Source organism: Pseudorasbora parva, chromosome 7 (genome assembly GCF_024679245.1).
Source record: "Pseudorasbora parva isolate DD20220531a chromosome 7, ASM2467924v1, whole genome shotgun sequence".
NCBI lineage: Eukaryota > Metazoa > Chordata > Actinopteri > Cypriniformes > Gobionidae > Pseudorasbora > Pseudorasbora parva.
Genome location: NC_090178.1, coordinates 25,801,635 through 25,826,678, shown reverse-complemented (window position 1 = coordinate 25,826,678; position 25,044 = coordinate 25,801,635). Strand labels below are relative to the sequence as shown.

At 37.7% G+C, this 25,044-nt stretch overlaps 2 protein-coding genes across 2 annotated transcripts in view; one reads left to right on the top strand and one right to left on the bottom strand.

Annotated features, from left to right (window-relative positions):
- The window catches only part of LOC137083099 (cingulin), a 40,013-nt gene extending 32,944 nt beyond the window's left edge, over positions 1–7,069 (bottom strand). The window contains exon 1 of the mRNA XM_067448801.1: positions 6,901–7,069. The gene's annotated coding sequence lies outside the window, so the exon portion shown is untranslated. The remainder of the gene's footprint in view (positions 1–6,900) is intronic.
- A 1,539-nt stretch (positions 7,070–8,608) lies between these two features.
- Positions 8,609–19,346, top strand: she (Src homology 2 domain containing E). The gene is made up of 6 exons (XM_067448800.1): positions 8,609–9,589; positions 12,849–12,972; positions 16,409–16,627; positions 16,850–17,051; positions 17,801–17,920; positions 18,029–19,346. Exons 1-6 carry the CDS (start codon positions 9,116–9,118, stop codon positions 18,210–18,212), a joined length of 1,323 nt encoding a protein of 440 aa, XP_067304901.1. The 5' UTR covers positions 8,609–9,115; the 3' UTR covers positions 18,213–19,346.
- The last annotated feature ends 5,698 nt before the right edge of the window (positions 19,347–25,044 follow it).

Sequence of the window (25,044 nt, the reverse complement as noted above, 5' to 3'; positions counted from 1 at the left end):
TTGGTAAAGAACAACAACACCGATTTGACTCCGTTTCAATCCCTTTTGAATATCCACATGATGATGGACAGATTATTTATTCTGTTATGACAGTAATCTGGTCATTGGTCAAACATACAGCCAAAATTCGGTCACGGTCTAAAACGATCCATTTCCTCTGTGTCAGTGTGTCAGTGGCCAGGCAGACAGAGGCACCATTTAGCCTCTTAGCACTGCATTTACTGATAGGCTGAATGGAGGGAGCTCGTGAGTGGGAGAGAGGGGGAGTATGAGGACCCTCTTCCCATTATTACAGTGAAGTGGGGCAGAAAACAAGGGCAGCTATGCTGAGAACACTGGCTTCTCTATCCCACTCGCTCTCTCCTGCTCTCATACACTGATCCAAATCAGAGATGTCACTATTCCCTTCATAGGCAATAGCCTACGGTATGCAGGCGTTCACTTACATCCTGAACAAACACACTTGATTTAACCAGTCTAGGAGCAGGGATCTCTGTGTTAAGGGCAAAGAAATGTAAATTAAACCACTTTTTTTCTCTCTCTTCATAATGAAGCACTGTTCATTATTTCTGTTCTAATCATTTGGGGTTGTTCCATGTTTTTGTTTAAGGCTTGGTTGTGTTTATGGGGCGCAGTATAACATGTCTTAATACTCCTTCTTTTTTAAAACGCTGTATTTTTCTTATATTTTTATACTTTGAACGCCTTGTTTGCTTCCTGCTTCTATGAAGCCCATCCCTCCGAAAAACGCAATAGTCTTAGATTGTTTAGATTGGCAAATGTAGTTTCATGTATTTTTATTGGAGCACAGGTTGTCCGGAAACGCCACAGCCCTTACCATTATGGGCAGAAGTCACATCTGCGGAGACTAGCAAGGGTTTATGATGTCACCAACCCGGGAAGAAGCTTGTTGTAGTCCAAACCGACTGTTTTTGTAGGCAATAAACTGCCATAACTTTAAAAAAACAATATCTCTGTTTTCATTGAACTTTCAGAGCTGTAACTTTGCAAATATGTTAATAAGTTTATGTTTAAGCAGCAACATTACACACTAACTAAAGTTGGAAAAGTGAAACCGCAGGCAACCACCCCTTTAATGATAATTTTATGATGACTTCTTCCTCACTGTAATTCCTAAATTGAATCCCCAAAATTATGAATTGGTTTTAGTGAAATATTTAGTAGGACAAATCGAACAAATCAGTATTTAGCACTTTCGGTTTCTTTCAAGTTCCCATAACTGATATATTAAGTAAACTGAACTGTTTCATTGTTTTGAGTTTTTAGAAATTTAACTTAGAGGAACTTAAGTTTAACTGAAACTGGGCTGGGATTTCCATTTCCCTGCATGCATTTCCCATGCCACTCAAAAGGAAGAGTAAATGCTAAGACATATAATATATATATATATATATTATATGATACAAAAACTATCATACATTAGCATATTAAAACATTAATCACTACTCAAACTCCCACTTAATTGACATTAATCTCGCAAAAAAAAAAAAAAAAAAAAAAAAAAAAAAAAAATAAAAAAATTATATATATATATATATATATTTTTTTTTTTTTTTTTTTTTTTTGCGAGATTAATGTCAATTAAGTGGGAGTTTGAGTAGTGATTAATGTTTTAATATGCTAATGTATGATAGTTTTTGTTAATGTGGGTTCCTTGAATGATTTCCAAGGTAAATCATCAACACTGTATATCACTTACATGTGTTTTACTAACTAAATAAACTGTCATCTGATGAAACACATGCACATGTTTTTTGTTTTGTTTGTTTAAATATTTATTTTTTAATCATATATAACTGATCTGAACTTGAACTATTTGAATAAGACAATTCATATACCTTTAATTTGAACATATCATGTAATCTCAAATTTATAGTGGTGGAAACTTGACTAAATAATTCAGTAAACATCACCTTGCTAATTGGTTACACAGTGCTTTGGTAGCATTAGCATAGCACTTTCTGATTAAGGACACCAATAATACATTTAATATATCTGTTCTCAAATTAAGCTCATGCCCCACTCGTCACCATGATCGTAACATCCGTGATGATCGTAACGCCGCATTCACACGGGGCGTAGGCGTTAACGCTTGACGGAGGGCGTGGCTGAAGCTGGGTGCTGACGCGATCGTCATAGTGACAACAGCCAATCACATTAACTTGCCGCTTGGACCAAAACACAACACAAAAAAGCGCATTTTTTGGCTGTATGTGCGAGTGCGATTGCCCGTGTAGTTGTTGTCAGCGCACTGCACAGGTGCACGAAGCTGTTAAGTACATTAAATCCTGAAAAAGCGCCGACAGCGGGAAGAATATCACGTAGTGGTCCAGGAGCTGCGTCTGGATTTTTAACGGTCTATGGTCTGGATTGTTCACGGAGCAGTAATGAACGCAATTGGCTAGTGTCTGCTGTAGGATATTTGCATACGGCGATCTGATTGGATGACGCCTGCGCTGGCGCTTGAAAAGTTGAGAATTCTTCAACTTCTGCCGCTTGCAACGCGAGTGAAGCGCCGCGACGGAACCCACAATTCAGTTCGGCAACGGATGATGTCACCCATTCAAAGTAAATGGGAAGCGTTAACGCCTACGCCCCGTGTGAATGCGGCGTAATAGAAATCCCAGCCCAGTTTCAGTTAAATTTAAGTTAGTCCAAATTAAAAGAAACAATTTCATAAAACTCAAAACAATTAAACAATTCAGATTACTTACAATGTGTCAGTTTTGAGAATCCAAAGAAAAGAAAAAAAGGTTCTAAAAATGTATTTGTTTGAATTATTTAGTTTAATTTTAGTTGGCTCTTGAACCAATACATTTTTTAAGTGTTAGTGTTTAAAGTGCACCAGAGATTAACAACTATACGCACTGAACTGATCTCTTTCTCTCCCATCCTAGTAAATCTGAGAGGAGAATAACACTCATTTTAAAGAATTCCCAAAGTTGGGAAGACTTCTGAAATGCAGTGGGAAAGGTATACACTGTGAAACAATGGGTGGTCAAGTTGTTTAGCAACCGACAACCAATCATAAACTAAACAATGCTTGCCTTGTTAAATATTCAGGCAGTGTACAGTCGCAAAAACTTTCACAAGCCCTGTTAAGCTTCCACACATTAGGGAAACTACAGTTATGATGAAAAGACAGTATAACTTCAACATCATTTCTACAAGTGGACAAGCAGTTGCATTATCATGCTGTAGCCGAAGCTCAAATTCAAACAATATATTCAATATGCGAATAAGAACATTTAGCCAGGGTTTAGTCAAGCAATTTCATAACTTCACTGTCCAGGATTAATACTAACCCAGGATAAAAAGTTTTATTTTCCCTTTATTTCCTCCATCTGTTCATAGGATGATATGCAGGTTAATTCAGTGACACTCATTTGAATCATTGCACCTTTAAAACATGATGACCACAGAATCTGTGTCCGCAGATTCTACAGAAATCACCATAGCCTGGTTAAAACCAGATCATTCTCAGTAGTAACTGAGTAGTAGTAATTCCCCCTTCTCATTTCTGTCAATAGGGGTGGGGGGGAGAATGTTTCAACCGGGACTTTTTACTGCGCCGAGTCGAAGTACTCTCAGAAGTGCTACTCCGCCAAAGATTATAGTTCTCCTTTTTAATCCGCTTAGATAAGCACCACGGTTTATTTTATGTCATCATACTTGATCACTTCTAACTTGATGTCTTTTGGTACCATAGTGAATGAACTGGGCTTAGTGTGGTAAGCTAAATGCTATCAGATCGTCACCGCGTGTCAAAACAATTAAGTGCACGCACTTAAACGAGAGAGGTAATGTATGTATCAACTCGTTTTATTTAAGGGAATAACAGTTTAATATGAAAAAGCGGTGAAGTATCCCTTTAAAACAGACGTGACAGCTTATTCGAACGAGTGATATTCCACAGTGGCATCCTGCTTCACCATCACTGCGCTGTCATCGTGTAAAGCCCGCTCCAACGTCTCTGATTGGTGCCACGATTTCAACAGATTAGAAATGGGTTTGAATGGGCTCTTTGCCAGACTACTTGCAGACTCAGAGCAAATAAAAATTTGCCAGAAGTTGTCTGGGTTTTCCCAGGCTAAAATCACCGCAGACTGTCATCAGAAATCAAATGCTTGTGCACAAAGTTCAGTCGTTAAGAGTTAGCTCATTTAAACAAAAAAAATGTCAAAATAACTGATCACTTACACATTAGGACAGACACATACTTCACGTCTCATTCACATGGTCTGACATTCCAATTTAAAAGTCTTAATGAGCAAGACTTTTTTTTTTAAAAGACAGACCCTCAGACAGACCCACCAGGGACATCTGTCCACAGCTCTGAGTCTGCGACCTCTTGTTCTCCCGTTAAATTGAATTCTCTGATTTTAAATTGAATCGAGACTCTCAGATGTGGAACGTCTAATAGAATTAGGAGGGAAGTGAGGCAGTATGACTCAGGAGACACCTGCGCAGTCACTATGGTTTGTATTATCTCTGCTGCTATCACAAACCAATGCAAACCAAAGTCTATGCTTCTACAATCAGTGCATCTGAGTCACACGTTTAATTCGTCTCAGACATGCATCGCATTGGACTATATCAATACGAAATGTGACTTGTCACCTTTTGTCAGGTCAGACAAAACAAGCGTGCTTAGCATTCCCAGAGTCATTTAGGTTTTCAACACCAACCTCTCAGCATACTTCAGACAGCAACACTTTTAAGGAGGCATATATTATGACAATTTTATGACAACTGAGAAACACAACCTAGAAGCTGAATCTCTGATTTAGTTTCTATATTAATTTGCACAGAAATAATAAACTAATCGCTGATATTCGCTTTGGGTGTTTTACTTGAGAAAGGTGAGATTTAGAGTTCATCAAGATTAGTCTAAATTAAAGAGTCGAGTTGCAATGAGAATGCATCTGAGAGATTGTAGCCAATCTTAAGCTTTCATCCCGTTTTAAAGAGTCTGGTATCCCTCCATTAGTGCTCGACTCCCCTTTGCATTCTTTGTCTCCTGCCAAACTCCCTCTCAATCTCTTTTCCTTTCTTCCCCCCTCCCTTCCTAAACCTAAATCACTCTTCTCGTTTCAAAGTCAGAGAAACAAGATTTTCTTCTTCTGTCCTTCTATTGGATATCACCAGCATGACTGACTCCAATGTTGCCAAACAAATCATACGGCAAGAAACTCACACAATATTAAATCTTATCTACCAGCATGTGCTCATGACTCCAGGTTTTCAGCTTGATAAAAAAAGCAAGTTATGACACTCAGCAGTGAATCACACTAGGATTTGTGATAGAGCTATAATAGTGTTATGTTTATCCATGGCTCAGCACAATGGAGTCATAAGTTAATAATCAAGATGCCAGTGTGATATGGGGATGCAAGAACAATACGTTTTGGTTTTATGGTCTAAATATGTGCAAACATGATTCAAATGAAAAGCAAGCTTTTCACGTAATGCCAATGATTCCAATCCAGGATGCATGCACTGCCGAGTGTACTTTAGCGGGTTCAAGGGGGTGCTTGGAAAGATTTAGCTATAAAACATTACTTCTTCCTTTGAGTTCATATTAACAAAAATGTGTTTTAAGTCCTTTCTTGAGGAAATTACTCCAGAATTGTTAAAACGTATGAAAATCAAACGCTCATGCATCTCATTGCGCCAAGCTCCTTGTCAAGTTTGATCTTTAACCAACAGATCTGAATGTTTTTTATGTAAAGTCGTGATGAAACTATGAAAATAGCTTTTCTATATATTTCCATAGTGTGTGGGAAAATGCACTGGATGGAGGTTTGTTGATTGGATGTAGGAATCGGCTGAATTAAAATATGACGATAAAAAAAATATTTTTTTTTTTGATGAATTCACAATAATATCAAAACCATTTGGAAAATTGATTTATATTTGATTTTCAAACGAAATTTTAAACAAATGAAACGTTAAAAAAGAATAAGTTTAATAATAGCCAAATTAATAACAATAACGATACATTATATTCAATGTATTAAATACAAAGTAACACGTTTATATGCCCCTTATAAAATAAATTAAAAATAAAAACGCTGTGACTCACTAACTTAAACTGGCTGAGAGTAGAGCTTGCGTGTTCACCTGGGCCTATAAAATTCTTCTGCACTGAGTCACAGCTTTCAAATCTCGAAAGGTCCTGGCGTCTGGATAACATCATGGAACTATCAAAAGAGCTATGAATCAAATATAAACCTGACCAATGCCTCAACTAACTAAAACGTTAGTTGTTCTTTCAAGTCTTTTTAAACCGCACACGTTTGACAGCCTAACAGTTACTTGGTAACCTGATCGCTCACGGCAAGTTTGACTCGTTATTCATTTGAATGAAAATTGTGCTATTCAAACACACAACTTTGAGTGTTTAGCGCACTTTCGTGGGCTGTGGTGAGGTAAACAATCACAACACTGTTAAAACAGGATTGTTTGCCACGTCAATACTTTCTCCCAAAGCGAGAAGCGCAGGTGTTCACCTGGCGATGCACCTGCGCTTCGAACTCAATGGGTTATAAAGTCTCTCAAGGCGAAGCTCTTATTTTCAGTCTAAACCAGTGGCAAATACTGTAAATACACTACACGGGCTCGACAATAATCCTTTCGACAGACATTAATCCATCTTCAGAAAAGTAACGTTACACTTAGGAAGACCACGAAACAGGACAAAAACACAATTGAGCTTAGCAGTATACGAGCGAGATACGTGTCATTCCCACTGAAAGAAAGTTCAGCTCGAGAATGCTTTGGATCATCTGGCGCGCGACAAACAATTTAGGCATCACTTTCCAGTCACAGGCTAACAGGTTTAGCGATGATAGCGAACAAAAATAACATTTAACCTACCTGATATTACGGCAAAGTTTATATTTTATTCTGCTGAATGTTTCTCTGTTACTTCCCGGTGTTGTCCTTCATGAGAACTAATGGTGTAAAAGTAAAGGACGTATCTTTAAATGTGACAGGTCTAACTAATAATCCCCAGGGAAACATTTGCTAAAGACAACCTGTTACCTTTCAGACCGATACTACTTGCTCCGCCCACTTTGCGCGTGAGGGATAACCTCATTGGCTGATAGTGGCGTCGTGGGTGGAACGTACGGAACCGTGTCTGCTTCGATTATTGGTTAAGTTGTATGTCAATCACAATAAAATCTGGAATGTTGGAGTGTCTGTGCTGGAGCCGTGAATAAATTGGGTGTTGATTTAGAAACACAATGTAGGCTAAGTTAGTTTGGACTCAAAATTGTCTCAGTGGGGTAAACTTTCACGGTACGCTTATAGTTCATTACTAGCCTACCTGTTTTGCGATTTGATATTTATGTAAATAGTTTACGTGGTTGTTTAGGCTAGTGCGTGATTTTCTATAGCCTATATAAATAAAATCTAGAAAATAATAATCAAGTTAGAAACAGTTCATATGTATTATATAAAAAAGTCTGTTTTTGAACAGAGAATAGGACTATATAAAATCCGGATTTTTTTCTCTCTCTATCGTTTTCAGTAACTGGAAAAACAGGTCCAGGTGCTTTAATTCTGCAAGACATGATGAGCTGGGCTGACTGACAGTTTTGATAAACACACTAATGATGATGTTACTCTTCACTTTGGTAACTGCCATTAGTCACGTGCTGTGGGCAGAGACAGCTAGGCTACTGTGTATCCAGCTCAACTTCCACTATTTAAATTTTCAGTAGTTTTACTTCCAGAACAATGTAAAATTGTATGCAGGCAAGCGTTACCCTCGGTGCCAGTAAGAACAATTCTAAAATGGAATTTCAGAAATAAACAGACATTAGGTCTAATTAATTTGTGGAGGCCTGTAAATCATGTTTACGTCTTATTAATGAATGTTGCATGTTTTGTTAATTAGCCACTAGATGGAGGCAGTATAAATGACTTTAAATTGCCCACGGCTCCAACTTGGACCAGTTACCCGGTGTGAACTGCTGCCCCTCTGTGGTAGTGTGATGAACATTGTTCATTATTTAGCCTATGTTAGGGCTTGCCTTAAGACTATCAAATAGGCTATTAGACTGGAATTGTGTTACTTTTTCTGCTATGGCATAGGCCTAGTCTAAATGTTTTGTTTCATATTTGCTTTACTGTTTAAATTAAGTTGAAATGCCTAGCTTGAAGCCTATGTAGGCTAACCTAATGTGACAACATGCCCCAACATGTTCAGTGATGTGTAAGCTATTGTAGAATATGGAATGGCAAATGTGATTTTTTATTTATTTTAAATGTTTTAATGGATTTTAATAGGTTTGTTTGTTTGTTTATTTGTTTGTTTTCAGTTAAAAAAAGACTCGAAAAAAATCACTGGAGTATAGGCTATGTGTGACGACTAGTAGCCTATAGGCTACCGTAAGTCAAATTATGGAAACGTTAAATAAAACCGAAAATCTGTTTACTGTGCATTAAGTGAGCATGAAGGTTTGCATCCACAGGTGGGCAGCGCCCAGCAAATGAAAAGTTCCCATTTAGGGGAACAGTAGCTGCAGCCACCCCCACCCACAGCTGCAGTGAAACGCACGTATGTAGGCTACATCCCTTCACTTCATTTAGACTGTCGCTTGGAGTGGATATACCGGGAATGGGATCTTCATCGAGAGCTAAGAAAAACTTTAAATTTTTCCGCGTTTATGCCCTTCAGAGACTTCTCTTTATCTTGCGGGAATAATTGGGAGCCAACAAAAATAATACATTATTCTCCAATGTGAAGAGTCGTATAGAGAGTGTAAGAAGTTTCCTGAAAAGAAATACGGATGGGATAAATTCTGTGATCAAGATTATACAAAAGGGATTTTAATATTCGGAACCTTTCCCTAAATCAATTTGACAGATTAAATAAAATTAAGTAAATTAAAGTTAGAGTTCTTTTTTTAAATAACAACATCACTCTTGTTTCAATTGAAACGCACGTTAAAGTGTTGTTAATAAGCCAAAAATCAATTATAGGGGCCATAGTGAGTGATATTTTAGAAGCTGATTGCTTTTCTAAAGGAGTTGCGCTTGTGTATGGAGAGTGGCGCAGAGCAGACACCTGTGCGTATTCGTCATGGCGAAGTGGTTTAAAGATTTCCCAACTAGTTTGAAGACGGGATCCGATCGGATCCGTTCTGCTTCGGAATCGGGAACTCAGCCCCGTCCCAAACCGGTTCTGACCGTCGGTACTGGTTCGAAGGGGAGTCTGCGTAAAAATTCTGGAGCGGAAAACAGTGGCAGTAGTGGTGGTGGAGGTGTGGGATCGCTGCTCCACGGGAGAAACCGTAAAAATTCGGCCATCGAGCTGGGACGAAACCACTCCAGCACCGGCTCGATGAAAGACGGGAAGATATGGGAAATCCTGATCCCTGGGAAAAGTAAGAAAAACACCAAAATGGAAGGGTTTGAAGACCATCGCACCCTAAGGACCACCAGTCTTGCTGACGCGTACATGAGCAGAATGATTAAGGTTAATGATCCAAAATCCAGTGCAGGAGGATCATCCCCAGACAGCGAGAGGGCAAAGTCACCAATCAGAACAGAAACGGTAAGTTTGACAATAAGCAAACACCACAATAATATAAACTAACAATAAACAATAATGATAATATATTAATAAGTATTATTATATCATGTATATCTTTTTTCTAGACAGATTTATAGGTGACAACAGTTTTCTGAACATTTGGTAAATTTATCTTTGGAAAAAAACTTTATTATGAATTTTATTATGAATTATTTATTAGTACTTTATTTTTTGCTGTGGGGTTTTGGGCACTGTTCTGCTGGTCTACTTGCATGCTGAAATACCTTAAGACCTATTCAAACCAACGGACACCAGCCTCTTATTTAGGGTGGGTTTTTTTAGCTGGGATAAAGGAAGAATAGCCGTGATCTGAGTGATAAAGCAGGCCTCAGAGACGGGTGCTTTTTCAGTTCTTTTTAATACATGACATACTCCAATTTTCCCAGTCACCCTGTTGGGCTGTGAGAACCAAACAAACGTCTTTGTTTTGAAAATTGAGATCAATATCTCTCTTCCAGTTCTTTGTTTAAGCAATATCTTCTTCTCCCCTCCCTCAGCCCCCTCTCCTCCCTTTCGTATCTTTCTTTCCTCCCTCCTCAAATCTCCCCTTTTCTTCCTATATTCTCTTTTCATTGAACTGTATTATAAGCAGACACAGTGGAGCTGAAAAGCAACGAACACAATGAGAGCCCTTTCCTTGCTTCTCTTCCTGTCTCTTTTCCTAGCCATGCACACACTCTTCACTCTGTCATTGTGGGAAACACACTTTTGTGCTCGCATACGCACACACACCCTTGCTCACAAATACGTGAAGAATACAATGCATATATAACACAATGGCTCTATCCCATTCTTCCAGTCCCTGGTGAAGGCAGTGTTTGAAGAATTATGTCACCTGATACATAGGCTGTATCCTATCCCATTTACGGACATCCCCTCCAGCTACACTTTGAACATAATAGCACAGAAATCAGAATCTCATGAGGTCACACACACACACGCATACACACACACAAAACGTCTAGAGGGAGAATCAAAGAAAGAAAGGATAAAGATGGGCCAGAGAATGAGCTTAAGCTCTTCAGCTAGTAAAGAAATACTGATTATTTAACTACAATATAGAACAAATCATTCCACCCAATAAGATAACTTAACTCTAGGTTTTGGCTAAATGCCCTTTTAGCTGAGATTGCACTGTTTCTGAAGTAGATCTTTGAAGAAGCTCCAGTGAATATATTGGCATAATATGACTATTCCAGGTTGGATAGAAATTGAAAAGAAAAAAATATTTGAAAATGAAATGGAATAGGCCAATACTTAATAATCACTGTTTCAATAGAAAAGTATCATGACATAAACAATAAGCATGCAGCATAATTTTAGTGTGGGGAAAAAATGTGCAAACTTATTCTGTTTATATCCAATTGTACATGCTCATTACCATGCTAATGTAATACATAAAGACTAAAATGATCATACAATGAAGAAAACAACTTTACAGATTTAACAGAATAAATGTAAGTGCATCTATATATTTTATGCTTAATATTTCTGTTCTTAAATCGTCCAAAAATTGGCCCCATTTGCTTGAATTGTAATTGCCTAGTCGTGTATTTGTGTGTTTCTGAAGAATGAAGAAAATAATGAACTCTTTATAAGGTTCCATAAAGAACCATTATGTAGGACCTTGGTGATATAAATAACATTTTCATTAATATTAGTAGTATCTTTATATTATTAATGTTAGCATTATTACAAATATTTCGATATGTTATTTGTGGATATTTTTTTTTTGTTTTTTTTTTGTCTTCTATCTTTGTTGTGTCAGTTAGGTAAATTTATTTTTTAATGACATGACATTTAGCTGAATACATTAATAAATAAAAATTGACATTGAACATGATATAGATGCAGTAAAGTCCAAGTTTCAGTCATATATATTCACAATCCTCTGATGTCTTTACGGCCTTCATTATGTGTGTATTTTGAGTGGCAGTTTCTCTCTGCAGATGATGAAATACACTTGAGTTTAGAGTTACAGTTTTTCTGTACATTTGATTATTTAAAACAACTATGATTTTAAAGACCAAAATTAACAAAATAAGCACACAAAAAATGAACAGTGAGTCCTTTACTGTGTTAAAAATGGAAAAAGGGTAACACTTTACTATAAGGTTAATTAGTTAACTACTTTAACTAATGATAAACTGCACTTAAAAGCATTTATTTATCTTGGTAATTTCAACATTTACTAATACTATATTAAAATCTTGTTAACATTAGTTAATGCACTGTGAACTAACATGAACAGCTGGATTTTTAATGATTAACGTTAACAAAGATGCTGAACAGAGGTGTTGTTCATGGTTAGTTCATGTTAACTAACTTATACAACCTTACTGTAAAGTGTTACCGGAAAAAGTGATATGAAGTCATGGGATAGATTTAATGTTTTTTTGTGACTGGGAATGTTTAAGCAAAAAGTAAAAACAAATATAAAAATATGGATAATCAATTCAATATCTCTGTTAGCGAAGAAGAGAAGAGGAGTATCCTGAAGTTAACTGAAATGAGTTGCTCACACTTTCATGTTCTGTTAAACTAAAAAGAGACAAAGACATGATTGGTAGCAAGCCAGTAACAATATTTAAAGTTAAAATGTATAGACATTTTTAGAAAGAAATCATTTACCCGTTGAGAGTGTGTTGACCGTCTGTGTAGTTCTATCCAGATAATCAGTAATGAGGTGCCTTTGACAGTCACAGATTTAAAACGATACAGTTCTAACCAACTGTCACTGCAGACAATCAGACAATCACTCAAGAAAAGACAACAATCTTTTCTGTGAGGGTTGTGATAATAATAACTTTTCACTTTTTTTTATTGAACAGAATTTTGTTCATTCCTTATATTATAAGGCGTTTCTTCCTATAGCTAATAAAAATATGTTTGAATGAAGAATGTTTTGCTAGCGTTCCATTACGTTATGGAAACGTTACTTCTCAATGTTCTCTGAACTTTCAAAATATCCAGCTTCTAAAATGTTTTAAAAACGTATTTTTTCTTGGTTATGCAAATGTTAAGGAAACATTTGATTTGATCATTCTTTACCTTTAAACGAATGTTCTATTAATGTTCCTGGAAGGACATCTGTGCATAACATTGAGAGAACCTTGCCAGAACGTTAGCCAAAGTTCCCAGTTAACTACGTTCTATTATAGGCCTGAACACAAATCACTGATATCGCTTTCTATTCTTCTTTTCTTCTCACTCTTAATAGATCATCCTGGAGGATTATGCTGACCCATTTGATGCAGAGAAAACAAGGGAACAGAGAGAGGCTGAACGAGAAGGAGAGAATGACGGCTACATGGAACCTTATGATGCCCAGCTTATTATAACAGGTACAGCACTCATTTATTTTTCTCTTTTAATCATTTGTTTAGTGTAATAAGCTGATTTTCAGAGATTTTAAGAGTATGAAAAATCACAGCTCCCTCTCGTTGGTGGTTTCCACGGTGACAGTGTTGTGCTGGGACAATGGGTGCAGTTTCCTCTTTCTGCTTCCTGTTTCCTGTCTGCGTTTCCTTTGCCCCATTCTATGGACAGGAAGTTGACCCCTGCCGTCCCCCCAGTATGCCTGGCTATGTGAGAAAGACCCCCCAACACTCCCCACTCCCCCCAAATCACTTCCCAGAACTCAGGAAGTGGCCAGCTAAACCAGCCAATCATAGACTCAGTCTGACTTTCCCCTGGTATGACCATTGTTTTCTCACACAATAGGCCAGACACAAAGTGACAGCAAAGAACAGAGAGTGAGGGAAGAACGATGGAGCTCCAGGCATAGTTTTGTTGAAGTTGAACTTTAAATAAAGGAATGAATAGGTGCATAATTAGACAAATTTAGAAAAATGTATTTAGACTAACTCCAAATGCAGTATGATACAGTTATACAGTACATGAGACTGATATAGAAAAATCTATATTTTGTCAGTTTTTTTCCTTCTTCACAGTTTAAAAAGGCTTACACAAGTTTCTTTTGATCAGATATGCTTTGTGTTGTGAAATAAAATAAAAATTCACCTTTCTACTGTATATACGTTTTTCTCTTGAATGTGTATCTGAATTATTCAAAAGTTTAAAACTTATTTTAATACATTTTTAATATCTAAATATAAAATCTTAAATTAGAAACAAATAGTTAGCTAATACACAAAGGCAACTGATGTATGAAGCAGACTGTGTATAAAGAAAACATGTACAGCTTTAGCATAAACATATGATGAAAGTTCTTTCCTAAAATGTTTTGCAGTACATTTCTGGTTTGATTTATTCAATTTACAATTTAGTTTTGAATACTATAGCCTGTTTTTGGTTCTGCTGCGTATCAAAAGGACGAGTGTGCAATCTCGTGGAATGTATTTGCCAAAATTAGTTTTGGCATGCATATGGTACGAGGTTTTTTGCATGCATATGATACGCACTTTATGGCGTATTATACGTACAAACTCCACCACCCTAATCCTACCTAAGAGCGTGTCATATGCACGCCATAAAGTGCATATCATTTGCACTCGAAAAACTGCGGAGCATTTGCACACCAAAACTCATTTTTGCGTATCCATTCCACGAGATTTCACACTTGTACTATTGATACGCATTAACATGAGATGGCGTTAGTTGCTCTCATAAAGTTTAATATTTTAAAGAAGCAAAATGTTTTACAGCATCATTTAGTCTGATCAGAGGAACACAGAGTTATAACTTGATTCTTTCAACAGTTATTCAGTGATTTGTTAGGAAAGTTTAGGGAAAAATTCACTTGGTGTATGAAGTGACTGATAATAGTGCCATTACGGAAATTATTATTAATTATATCTCATATTACATGTGTAACCTCTTTAAAGTTTTTACTTTAAATAACTATTTAACAATAATTATTGCAATATTTAACAAAGCCGATCAAAGAGAGAGAGAGAGCACTATTTAATTTCGATAGCTTGTTCTTCATCTTTATCGCATACTAGTACAGACATTTGTAAATGAAGCATCTAGTGACGCACATTAGTTAGTGATTTCTAGGGCATCCTTTTTCACTTTTACCGAAAATTAGTGCAATTAATTTTGTCTTTTTTAATAATAAATTTGGAAAAAGTGGGCAGTGGTCACCTGCACACAAATGCTAATTCCATAACAGAATCTGCTATATTCATTTCAACAGTTTGTAAATATGAGAATATGTGGTAGCTTGGTCAATTTGAGACTAAAGAATATACGACCAAGCTGTTTGAGATATCAAAAGTCTGTTTGCAATTTTGCATCAACAATATCTTTGCTTCATACGATCTAGGAAGTTTGGTTACTGTAGATGAAAAGGGGTGTGCTTCAGAGTCCCTCAAATACAACCATATAAAAGGGTGCAGCACAGAGCCCACATAATTTAATAAAATTTGCCATGTTGACCATCTGTCCATCTTCGTATAAAGCCCACCCTGACAATATGATTGGTCCGAACAGCTCTGGTTCGAGCATAGCTGCTCCACAACGGATTCAGGCCAAATTTGGGCTGTCATTGAAAATGTAATAGATATCTAACTATAGCCCAAGAATAGTCATCTAGAACATGTCAAAGATGTGAAAACTAAAAGCTTGTAATCACTGTTGACTTTGCTTAAATGATGGAATATCATACATCTCGCAAGTTATTATTATTATTTGAGCAAAAACGAAATGTAACCTAATTAGTTTGGCTAGAATTGGGTTACTCATAGCCAGTGTTCGAACTATACTGTGGCCTTTGGGGGAGCCCACTTTTCGGGGGGGGGGGGGGGGGGGGCGTGCATCCCTATACACAAAAGAGGACGTGTATATTCCTTCACACACAGACGAACGCGTCAATCTATTGCTTAATGCATTGCGGAGACTCTTAATATACAATTTACAATCATTGAAGAACATCTTTGATTTTAATGAAGGAAGAAAAAAACAAGAATTGATAGGTCAAAAAGTCCACAAATCTATAAACAAAGCATCCGGCTGTCTTTGAGTTCACATGAACAACGGTTGAAGTTACTCGTCAGGCTACAGAAGAATACCATAATTCAATCGATAGTCGCGCAGACCTATATCAACCCAGCCACAACACATAATTGGGAATAACATGCCTTAACACAGAAGCGACCACAGAGGCTTGAGGTCAGCCTCTTTTTCTGTTCTTCCAGAAATCCAAGATCAAGAAGTGGATATTCGTTTTTGTTTTTTCTGCGAATCTTTGCGTTGACATGTACTAAACATGAGTGGAATTTGCACCGCAGTGCCACCACACCTTGATGGTCATGACAAGAACAGCATGTATAGTTATCTTTATTGAAGTGAATTAGATTTAAACTGCCGTCATGCATGAATTAATTATATATTTTTAGCAATTTTACAAATAATAATCCACAATGATTACATTACATAAAAATGAAATTGCACCTCAAAATAACACAGTGTCAATATTTTTGAGACCCCCCAAAATTTCACAAATCACGTTTTCAGGGGAGCCCATGTCTTATTTAGGGGAGCCGAGCTCCCCCTAGCTCCCCCGTAGTTCGCACCCTGCTCATAGCCAGACTATATATAGTTAACCTAGACGGTGAAATGACAACTATTGCTTGCTGGGTGACTTCTGTGTGAGCTGGAAGCATTAATGTTAATGTACCATAATTATAGGTTAAAAATGATAGTTTAATTGGACAATGTACTACAAAAAACGTTCTGTTCCTTTGTTCACTGTTCTTATCAAATAAATTATTTTGTGGAAACAATTCTGAAATGTAATTTTGTGCCCTTGCGCAGAGATTCGCCGACGAGGCTCGAAGGACCTGCTGAAAGTGTGTGTAGTGTTAAATGGAGGAGAGAGTGAGGGGTCTGGACCCCCTCAGATCTATGATGTCCCATATGAAGAGGTTCTGGAGGGAATTCCCCTGACCCGACCGGAGTCCGACTCCAGACCACCAGCAGAGTATGAGCTGCCATGGGAGTGGAAGAAGGAGCAGATTGTTAGAGCTCTGTCAGGTAACATCTCTCACATTAGTAGCATTATATTAGTCTTTATTTAACATTACCATTACATGAAGACAGTATGATGAGGAAAAACTAATTTAGTTTTAATGACATGTTATTGGGGTGCTTAATATGCAGCATATGTTCCAAACATTTGGGATAACAGGGAAGGCCATTATTGCCAGATGCCACCATACAATCTGTGGCAATTGATACATTTCATTCTTTTTACAGCTCAGTTTGATGGAGTGGAGCGCATGTCAAAGGAAGAATCAGGTTCTCCTACTATAAAACAGCAGACCCTGAGACATAAGAGCTGGACGCCCAAATCTCTTCGACTGAATCCCCCCTCCCCGACTTCCCCGACGTCTCCCTGCACCACCCCAGACAGTGAGACACCAATTGTTGATCCCACCCTGCCCTTGGAAAAACAGAGGTGTGTGTTTGTCTTAAAACGTGATTTAGACACTACTATGTGAATGGTTTATACAGATTACCTGTAACTTTGTTTTAAAACTAGAAAATTAAATAGTGAGATTAAAATAGTAATGGGAATGTATGTGCTAAAATATGAAATACATTAAGTTATGAAGTGAAATCCTTGATGTAGCTGTAGCTGTGTATGTTAGCAGTTATAATAGAGGCCACATTAATATTAGTTGTGTCAGAGAATAATCTTCAAGAATAATGTCAACACTTCATATATATGTTTTTTTTTTTTTTAAATTGTTATCTATAATATAGCACAGCGTCCCATTTCCAAAAGTGAAATATCATATATTCGCCCTTATGTCGTTTTAAACATGTATGACTTTCTTTTTCTGCATAATATTGCTGTGGACAAAAATTTATCAATTTTCTTTTTTATAAACAATTATACAATTTTCAAGTTTATCCATTTAATATCATCTATTAGGGGAAAAAACAACAACAACAAAAAATTATTTGGGAAAAGAGGTGGATGAGAATGAACATATCTCTCTCTCTCTCTCTCTCTCTCTCTCTCTCTCTCTCTCTCTCTCTCTCTCAGATTTATCCATTTTGTACAATGGTCTGTCCTCTTTCTCAATCCCTCCTAATTCTCATTTTATATGTTCTACACTTTATCTAATCTGTTTTCAAAGTACTGTTCGTTACATAATCGTCCAATGAAATAAGAATGTACCCCCCCTCCCCTGTCTCTAGCTGGTATCATGGCAGTGTGAGTCGTCAGGAGGCGGAGGCTCAGCTGCAGCACTGCAGGGAGGCCAGCTTCCTGGTCCGAGACAGCGAATCGGCTACCAGCAAATACTCCATCGCCCTCAAGTAAGTGCGTGCTTGTGTACGTTTGATATCAAGAGAACATGAAATGAGTTCGCAGCCCTGAAAAGCTGATGTAGATGATATAAGATCCTTATTTCCCTCTCTCTACAGGACGAGTCAAGGATGTGTGCACATCATCGTAGCGCAGACTAAAGAATGCGGCTACACACTGGAAAAGAGCAGCTGTGTGTTCCCAAGCATCCCAGAAGTGGTGCACCACTACTGTACCCAGCGCCTACCTTTCACCGGTGCAGAACACATGACCCTACAGCATCCCGTACCACGCTCACACTGAACATACACACACACACACACACTGAACATATACATATACATAGCATTCTCTGGTGCAAAGACATGAATTGAATACTGTGGTGCCTGCCAATTAAAAAGCACAGCTTAACTCTGTCTTATCGTATGTATGTATGTATGTATGTATGTATGTATGTATGTATGTATGTATGTATGTATGTATGTATGTATGTATACGTGTCCATGGAAATGAGTAATTGAACAAGTGGGAATTTTTGCCCCCTTTGAAACCAGGGTTTTATAGGACTCCAGAAAGAAAAAAAACAAGGGGGGAAAGTTTCACAAGAACTGCGGTTTAAACGCCACAGTAATGTGTGTCCGTTGTTGACTTTTGTTTTGTTATTTCCTCATCCCTTGTTTGAGTATTCTGGGATTGCAGCCTCATAATTTACTTCCTATCATGCTACTGATCTAATTATTATGTGCCTGAAGGGGGGAAGGCGCTCCTAAACTCCCCCTGCTGGTGCCAAACTTAAATTCACTAATGCAACTGATGCCAATTTTGTTACTTCCCTTGATGAGACAGACATTTTACTCCCTGCAAGAGCAACTTTGCATTTAAATTGGCAGAACTGAAACATTTGATATTGCTATCCATAGTATAGATTTAGTTTAGAATGAATAGTTTAATTCTCATATTATTGTATCCCCTGAGAGAAACATTTCACCTCACTTTGGCAGTTCCTGGATAGATGAGGTTAGATCGTTAGTTTGGATCAATACAGCAAATTGAAGCTGGCTCGTTCATCAGATAAATGAGTCATTGCCGTTGATTGGCTAATGTTCTTGTCTGTCAGTGATCAAACTTTCTATTGATTGGTTTGAGTTTGGGTATAGTGGGATGTTAAACGGATTTACTGACCGCACAGTCATGCTTGGATTCATGGCATACCGAATGTGACATCACTCTTTTGGTGATGGGAAGAGGCCTACGCCTTTTTGTTTAAAGGTAACAGGTTCCAGTTTAATCTTTAAAGATGCTAAATTTGATTTTGAAGTAATTATTGTTTTTATCTAGATGAGAGAAATGAGATGGGGGGAAACACATTCTCTGAAGATTTTGCCTTTGTACAATGTAAGACTGTGCAAAGCCTGAAATAAAGCAGATAATGCTGAATTTGTTTAATCTTTCTGACTCTTTCATATTCACACTCATTAAAGTTACTGCAAAAAACGTAACATATCAGAACCAAAAACAGATCTACTAAAGCCAACTATATAAGTATGTGCTTCAGTAACTTGTCTTTATTTTAGAAATTAATACTTTTATTTAGCAACGGTGAAAAAAAAGTGATCAAAATTGACAGTAACGATATTTTTTATTGAATTATATTGAATTATATAACTGTTTCAAATAAATGCTGTTATTTAGAATTTTCTATCCATCAAAGATTCCTGAAAAAAGTAGTCCTATCACACTTTACACAAAAATATTAACTGTTATTTACATAATAATCAGAAATCTTGAGCACCAAATCAGCATATTGGTTTGATTTCTGAAGGATCATGTGACACTGAAGTATAATAATGCTGAAAATTCACCACAGGAATAAATTAAATTATAAAATACATCAAAATATAAACCAGTTATTTAAAATACAATAATATTTCACACTTACTTTTTTGGCTGCCTTTCTGATTAAATAAATTCTGCCTTGCTGAGCCGAGCATATGAGACATATATATATATTTTTTTATCTTACTGACCCCAAACTTTTGTCTAGTGTACATAAGTGGAAATCATTTACACTATTTACAATTTTAACTTAAACTCTTGCTTTCAAAACACAGACAATTAAATAATAAGTGTAATGCATAAGCAAATAAGAAATCGTTTTTTTTTTTTTTTTAATTGCTCAACTGGCAGACCATGGCGCAAACAATGTGTGTGTGTGTGTGTGTGTGTGTGTGTGTGTGTGTGTGTGTGTGTGTGTGTGTGTGTGTGTGTGTGTGTGTGTGTGTGTGTGTGTGTGTGTGTGTGTGTGTGTGTGTGTGTGTGTGTGTGTGTGTGTGTGTGTGTGTGTGTGTGTGTGTGTGTGTGTGTGTGTGTGTGTGTGTGTGTGTGTGTGTGTGTGTGTGTGTGTGTGTGTGTGTGTGTGTGTGTGTGTGTGTGTGTGTGTGTGTGTGTGTGTGTGTGTGTGTGTGTGTGTGTGTGTGTGTGTGTGTGTGTGGCCTCAAAGATGGCAATATCCGAAATTCTTGTCCTTATGGGGACATTTTTAGGTCCCCATGAGGAAAACATCTTATAAATCACACAGAAGGAGTGTGTGTTCATTCTCATCCACCTCTTTTCCCAAAGACATTTTTTGTTGTTGTTGTTTTTTCCCCTAATAGATGATATTAATATTCCTTCACATTGCATTTAGAACTGGGAGGAAACCCTAGTCCTGGCAAAATAGCATTCTTCACAACAGCTGAAGTCAGTCAGTGTGTCAAAATCACAAAAGTTAGAGAAAGCATGCCAGCAGCAAATGGCAGGAGACAGAGAAGGAAGGAGAGAGGGTGGAGTAAGGGGGAGGGAGGGTTGAGATAAGCACTTGGGGGGGTCCCAGTGTGTAAATAATTCAAGAAGAGACTCCGAGCACTTGCAGCACTGAAGTTTCCCTGTCAGCTCAGCTCTGCAGAGATAGAGAGAGGGAGGCAGAAAGTATACGAAAATGTGTATGTGTGTGTGTGTGTGGGGGGGGGGGGTAGAGAGAGAGAGAGAGAGAGAGAGAGAGAGAGAGAGAGAGAGAGAGAGAGAGAGAGTAGAGAGAGAGAGAGAGAGAGAGAGAGAGAGAGACAGAGAGAGAGAGAGAGAGAGAGAGAGAGAGAGAGAGAGAGAGAGAGAGAGAGAGAGAGAGAGAGAGAGAGAGAGAGAGAGAGAGCACAAAGGTCCACATAGAATATGACATCAGAAGGAAAGACAGAGAACAACGGAGGGAAGGAGTGGAAGGCTGTGAGGGAAACCATAGAGGAATACATGGAAGAGAGGCAGAAGTTTAAGAGTAGAACAAAAATAAAAGCAGGAAAGATTGTAGTAGAAGGTGATGAACAAGGTGATGGTGAAAAGCAGGCTGAAATGAATGTGTTTCAGCAGAGGAAAAAAAGCAAATCATCTCTAAACATGTGAAGCATTTAAAAACATATTACATAATGATATTATATTATTCTACTATTTTAAAGGCTTCTAATTTTGTTTTGTTATACTAACATAGTAACCCTAACATTTTATCATAATAATTGCACATCATCACATTTTTCAATGATTCTCAAATGACTTTGTTGGATCAATCAGCCTTTCTAAACCCCTCCTTTCCACAATCTTCTCTGCTCCGATTGGCCAGATGGCCTAGTCACTGGTGATAGGTCGACTTCTTACAAAGCATGTTATGGACGTTTCATTGTACACACCAGCAGGGAACTGTCAGGGCCCTCTAGGCCCTCAGAGAGGGCTCAAGCTATTGTAAAAAAATATTTCCAAACTTTTTATATATATATATAAAAACCGGTCTGCGAGTAGCCAGTACAGACGGGGAGGAGCTGCAAACGGAGACGTAAAGTTGGACGCGTTCTGCTTCCCGTAGTGACGCTTGTGCTGTGTTTCCATACTATATTACAGCTGAAGTGAAATAAATGCATTATTCGTCAAATTCACAGATGCTTTTCATTCATGTACTGCTTGATACTACGTACAGTAATAAAGTTTAACATAAGCCACTATCAATGTTGAAGTGGGGTTTACGTTTTTTATTAGTTTTATTTTGATAAACATGACGATATAACATCGCAACTACATGAAAAGAGTATATCATTATAAAGAACTGATTTGTGAGCATTAGTGGAACACAAGGTTTTAGACTAAAAAACAGAGGATCGCTGTTTTGTAGTTTTCCGGCCAATCGTGAAACAGCTGTTAAATGGCTTGTAATCATAGGGAAACCACTTTAAGTGCTATAACTTTAAAGGAGCTATACAGCACCTTTTTCAAATGGAGTTATGCAGAACTACCCCAATCTCCTTCATAGATTTTAGATATGTTACTCCACTCTCATATGATGTGAATTTACTACAATGTCAAAAGCATTACTTTTATGCTTTTCTAGGGGGTCAAAATGTCTTGTGTGGAGGCCCTGGAATATTTCCTAATAGGGCAGCTTGGGGGAAAAATGACGAGAACCACGTTATCTTCAGGAAATACACTGTATTTTAATGTCATTTTTTAATCCTTTTCCCAACTCAACTAAAACACTAAGAGAGAGTTAGAGAACTGTTAAAGAACAATACAGGGGCTTAACGCATTCTTTGTTTGGCAGTGGTGCCAAATATAGCACCCTAACCACCCCCCAAAAATGCTGAAGAACCAGATTTTGTGTGTGTGTGTGTGTGTGTGTGTGTGTGTGTGTGTGTGTGTGTGTGTGTGTGTGTGTGTGTGTGTGTGTGTGTGTGTGTGTGTGTGTGTGTGTGTCACATACGTTAGCCGAGCACTAATGTCAATGGCAGATTTAAAATTGAAATTTGCAAAACAAACCTTTCTTCATCCTTTATATTTACTCGAAGAACAACAGACAATAAGCATTAATAGAAGTTTTAGGTAATAGTGGCCTACAGCTGATGAGCAGAAGTATTTCAGTAAGACAGTAATAATGTGAGTTAGCCAGTTAGCCAGATACCTAGACAATATGAAACACAAAACTACATATTTTTATAGTACATATAACACCCAGTAGAAAATATATACATCAACAATTATTCATACTTACAGGTTTTGATTCTGAGAAGCAAGTTCCGAATATACTGGCTACTGACCCCGTGCGTTGAACTCCAAGATTTAAGAAGCGTTTGTGGGCGGGACAGCATGGCTGGGCATTATACAAATGTATTTTCTAATGAGGTAGGCATCCGAATAAAAAACAACTCGTATAGGCAGTTCAGAGTCAATTCTTTCTTTTGGTAGACATTAACTTTATTTATCGTGCACTTTTGACTTTACAACTTTGCAGAACATTTACATTCACAAACAGCTATATTACACTCTATGAAAAAGAATATTTAAAAAATATATAACACTTTAATATATGTAAAAATGCGATATAAAACACATCATGCCCCAACTGAACATTTTCTAGTGACTGATTAAATCTAAATTTTTCAGTTGGCCAAAATGATTTTCTGTGAATTGATGCAATTTAATTCACAGAAATTCAATTTGGCCAACTAAAAAATCAGTCACTAGAAAATGTTCAATTTGGGCCTGATTTTTTATTATTATTTTTTTATAATGCACAGATCGAACATATTGGAAGATGCTTGTTGTCCAATGTATCAAGCACAGGACCTTATAATTATGACATTGCATGCCTTTACATTTGCTTCCTTTCATCTCTCCATTTACAATATTTTCCTCACATACTCTAGTAAGTCAGAATATAGAAGACTATATGCCAGGAAGCTTGAGGTATCCTCAGCTCTGTGTGACTCATTGTTCATAAAGAGCATAGCTGTACACTATGGTGTGAATAGGACATGAATACCTACGTAACAGTCAACCAGTGAGTCACCAGTGACCAAGCTCTTGCTTTCCTGCACATTAATTCCACCTCCCTGCTCTCTCTTTCTTTTCTTTCTCTATTAATCCATTCTCTCTTATCATACCCTTTCTTGTAATGTTTCCACATCCTTCCTTCCCTTCTCCTCCCACTAGTGTCTTTAGGGATTTAAAGCAGAGGTCATCTATAGGGATCCCCCCAGAGAACATGCAGAAATAGACATTTTGTCTAAAGGGTGTAAGCGTATGTGTAATGGAAGACAGAGAGAGCCATAAACAGTGTGAGTGCATGAGACATGGAGAGAGTGAACAAGGAGACAGGGAGAGCTTGGAGACCCCATCATCTCCCCGGAAGCAACGGTTATTTCTGGAACGCTGAGCACTGAGTTTTGACACAGAGCAACTGCAGAACCACTGGTTGAACTTGAAAGGCCAGAAGTGACTGACACACAGACAAGAGTGGTTGTGATGTGGGGACAGTACTCAGTCATAGGGTGATGTTACCGATGCTGACTGGTGGAGAGACGATACCCTTCTCCTTGAAAATCTCACACCCAGCCACCCGCTCCCCTGGGGCAAAACAAATGAAGCGTAAGTCCCCATACAGAACATGCTTTACTCCCAGCTGTTGGAGTAGGGTGATGTTGCCTTACAACAACTGTTGGGAGCTAGATGTGTTTGTGATATTTGAAGGTAAATATAGTGCTGCACAATTATGATTAAAAAAAAATCTGAATTGATAACAACATGATAACAACCCTCACATTCACCCATTCATACCTCGATGCCGGTGTCAGCCATGCAAGGCACCATCCAGTTCGTCAGGAGCAGCTGGGGTTAGGTGTCTTGCTCATGGACGAAAACAACTTGAGAACTGTTTTACACATCGGTAAATCAAGAGCCTAAAAGGTCGACTTCACATTGAACTGGTAAAATCATGAAAAATTGTCACTTAAATTCTGAAGAGATAAAGAAATCAAGCAACATCAAACAATCTATAATATCCCTGTTTGGTTATAATCATCAGTGCTACAGTATAAATTCAAGTTTACATTTGATGCGACTCTTTGGGACATGCACTTCAAGAGAGTTCAGGAATTTTGCCCTGTGCACTTGCAGTGTGTGCTGTAGGTCCACATTTCAAGCACGTCCCATGTGCTGTAGGTCCACATTTCAAGCACGTCCCATGTGCTGTAGGTCCACATTTCAAGCATGTCCCATGTGCTGTAGGTCCACATTTCAAGCACGTCCCGTGATAGACAAACAGGGCTGTTCAGCACTCAATTTT

Excerpts from the sequence above, each read along its gene's own strand:
- she (XM_067448800.1), top strand. The coding sequence starts at position 9,116 with ATGGCGAAGTGGTTTAAAGATTTCCCAACTAGTTTGAAGACGGGATCC. Across the intron at positions 9,590-12,848 it reads CACCAATCAGAACAGAAACG|ATCATCCTGGAGGATTATGC; the intron begins GTAAGTTTGACA and ends CACTCTTAATAG. Across the intron at positions 12,973-16,408 it reads TGCCCAGCTTATTATAACAG|AGATTCGCCGACGAGGCTCG; the intron begins GTACAGCACTCA and ends GCCCTTGCGCAG.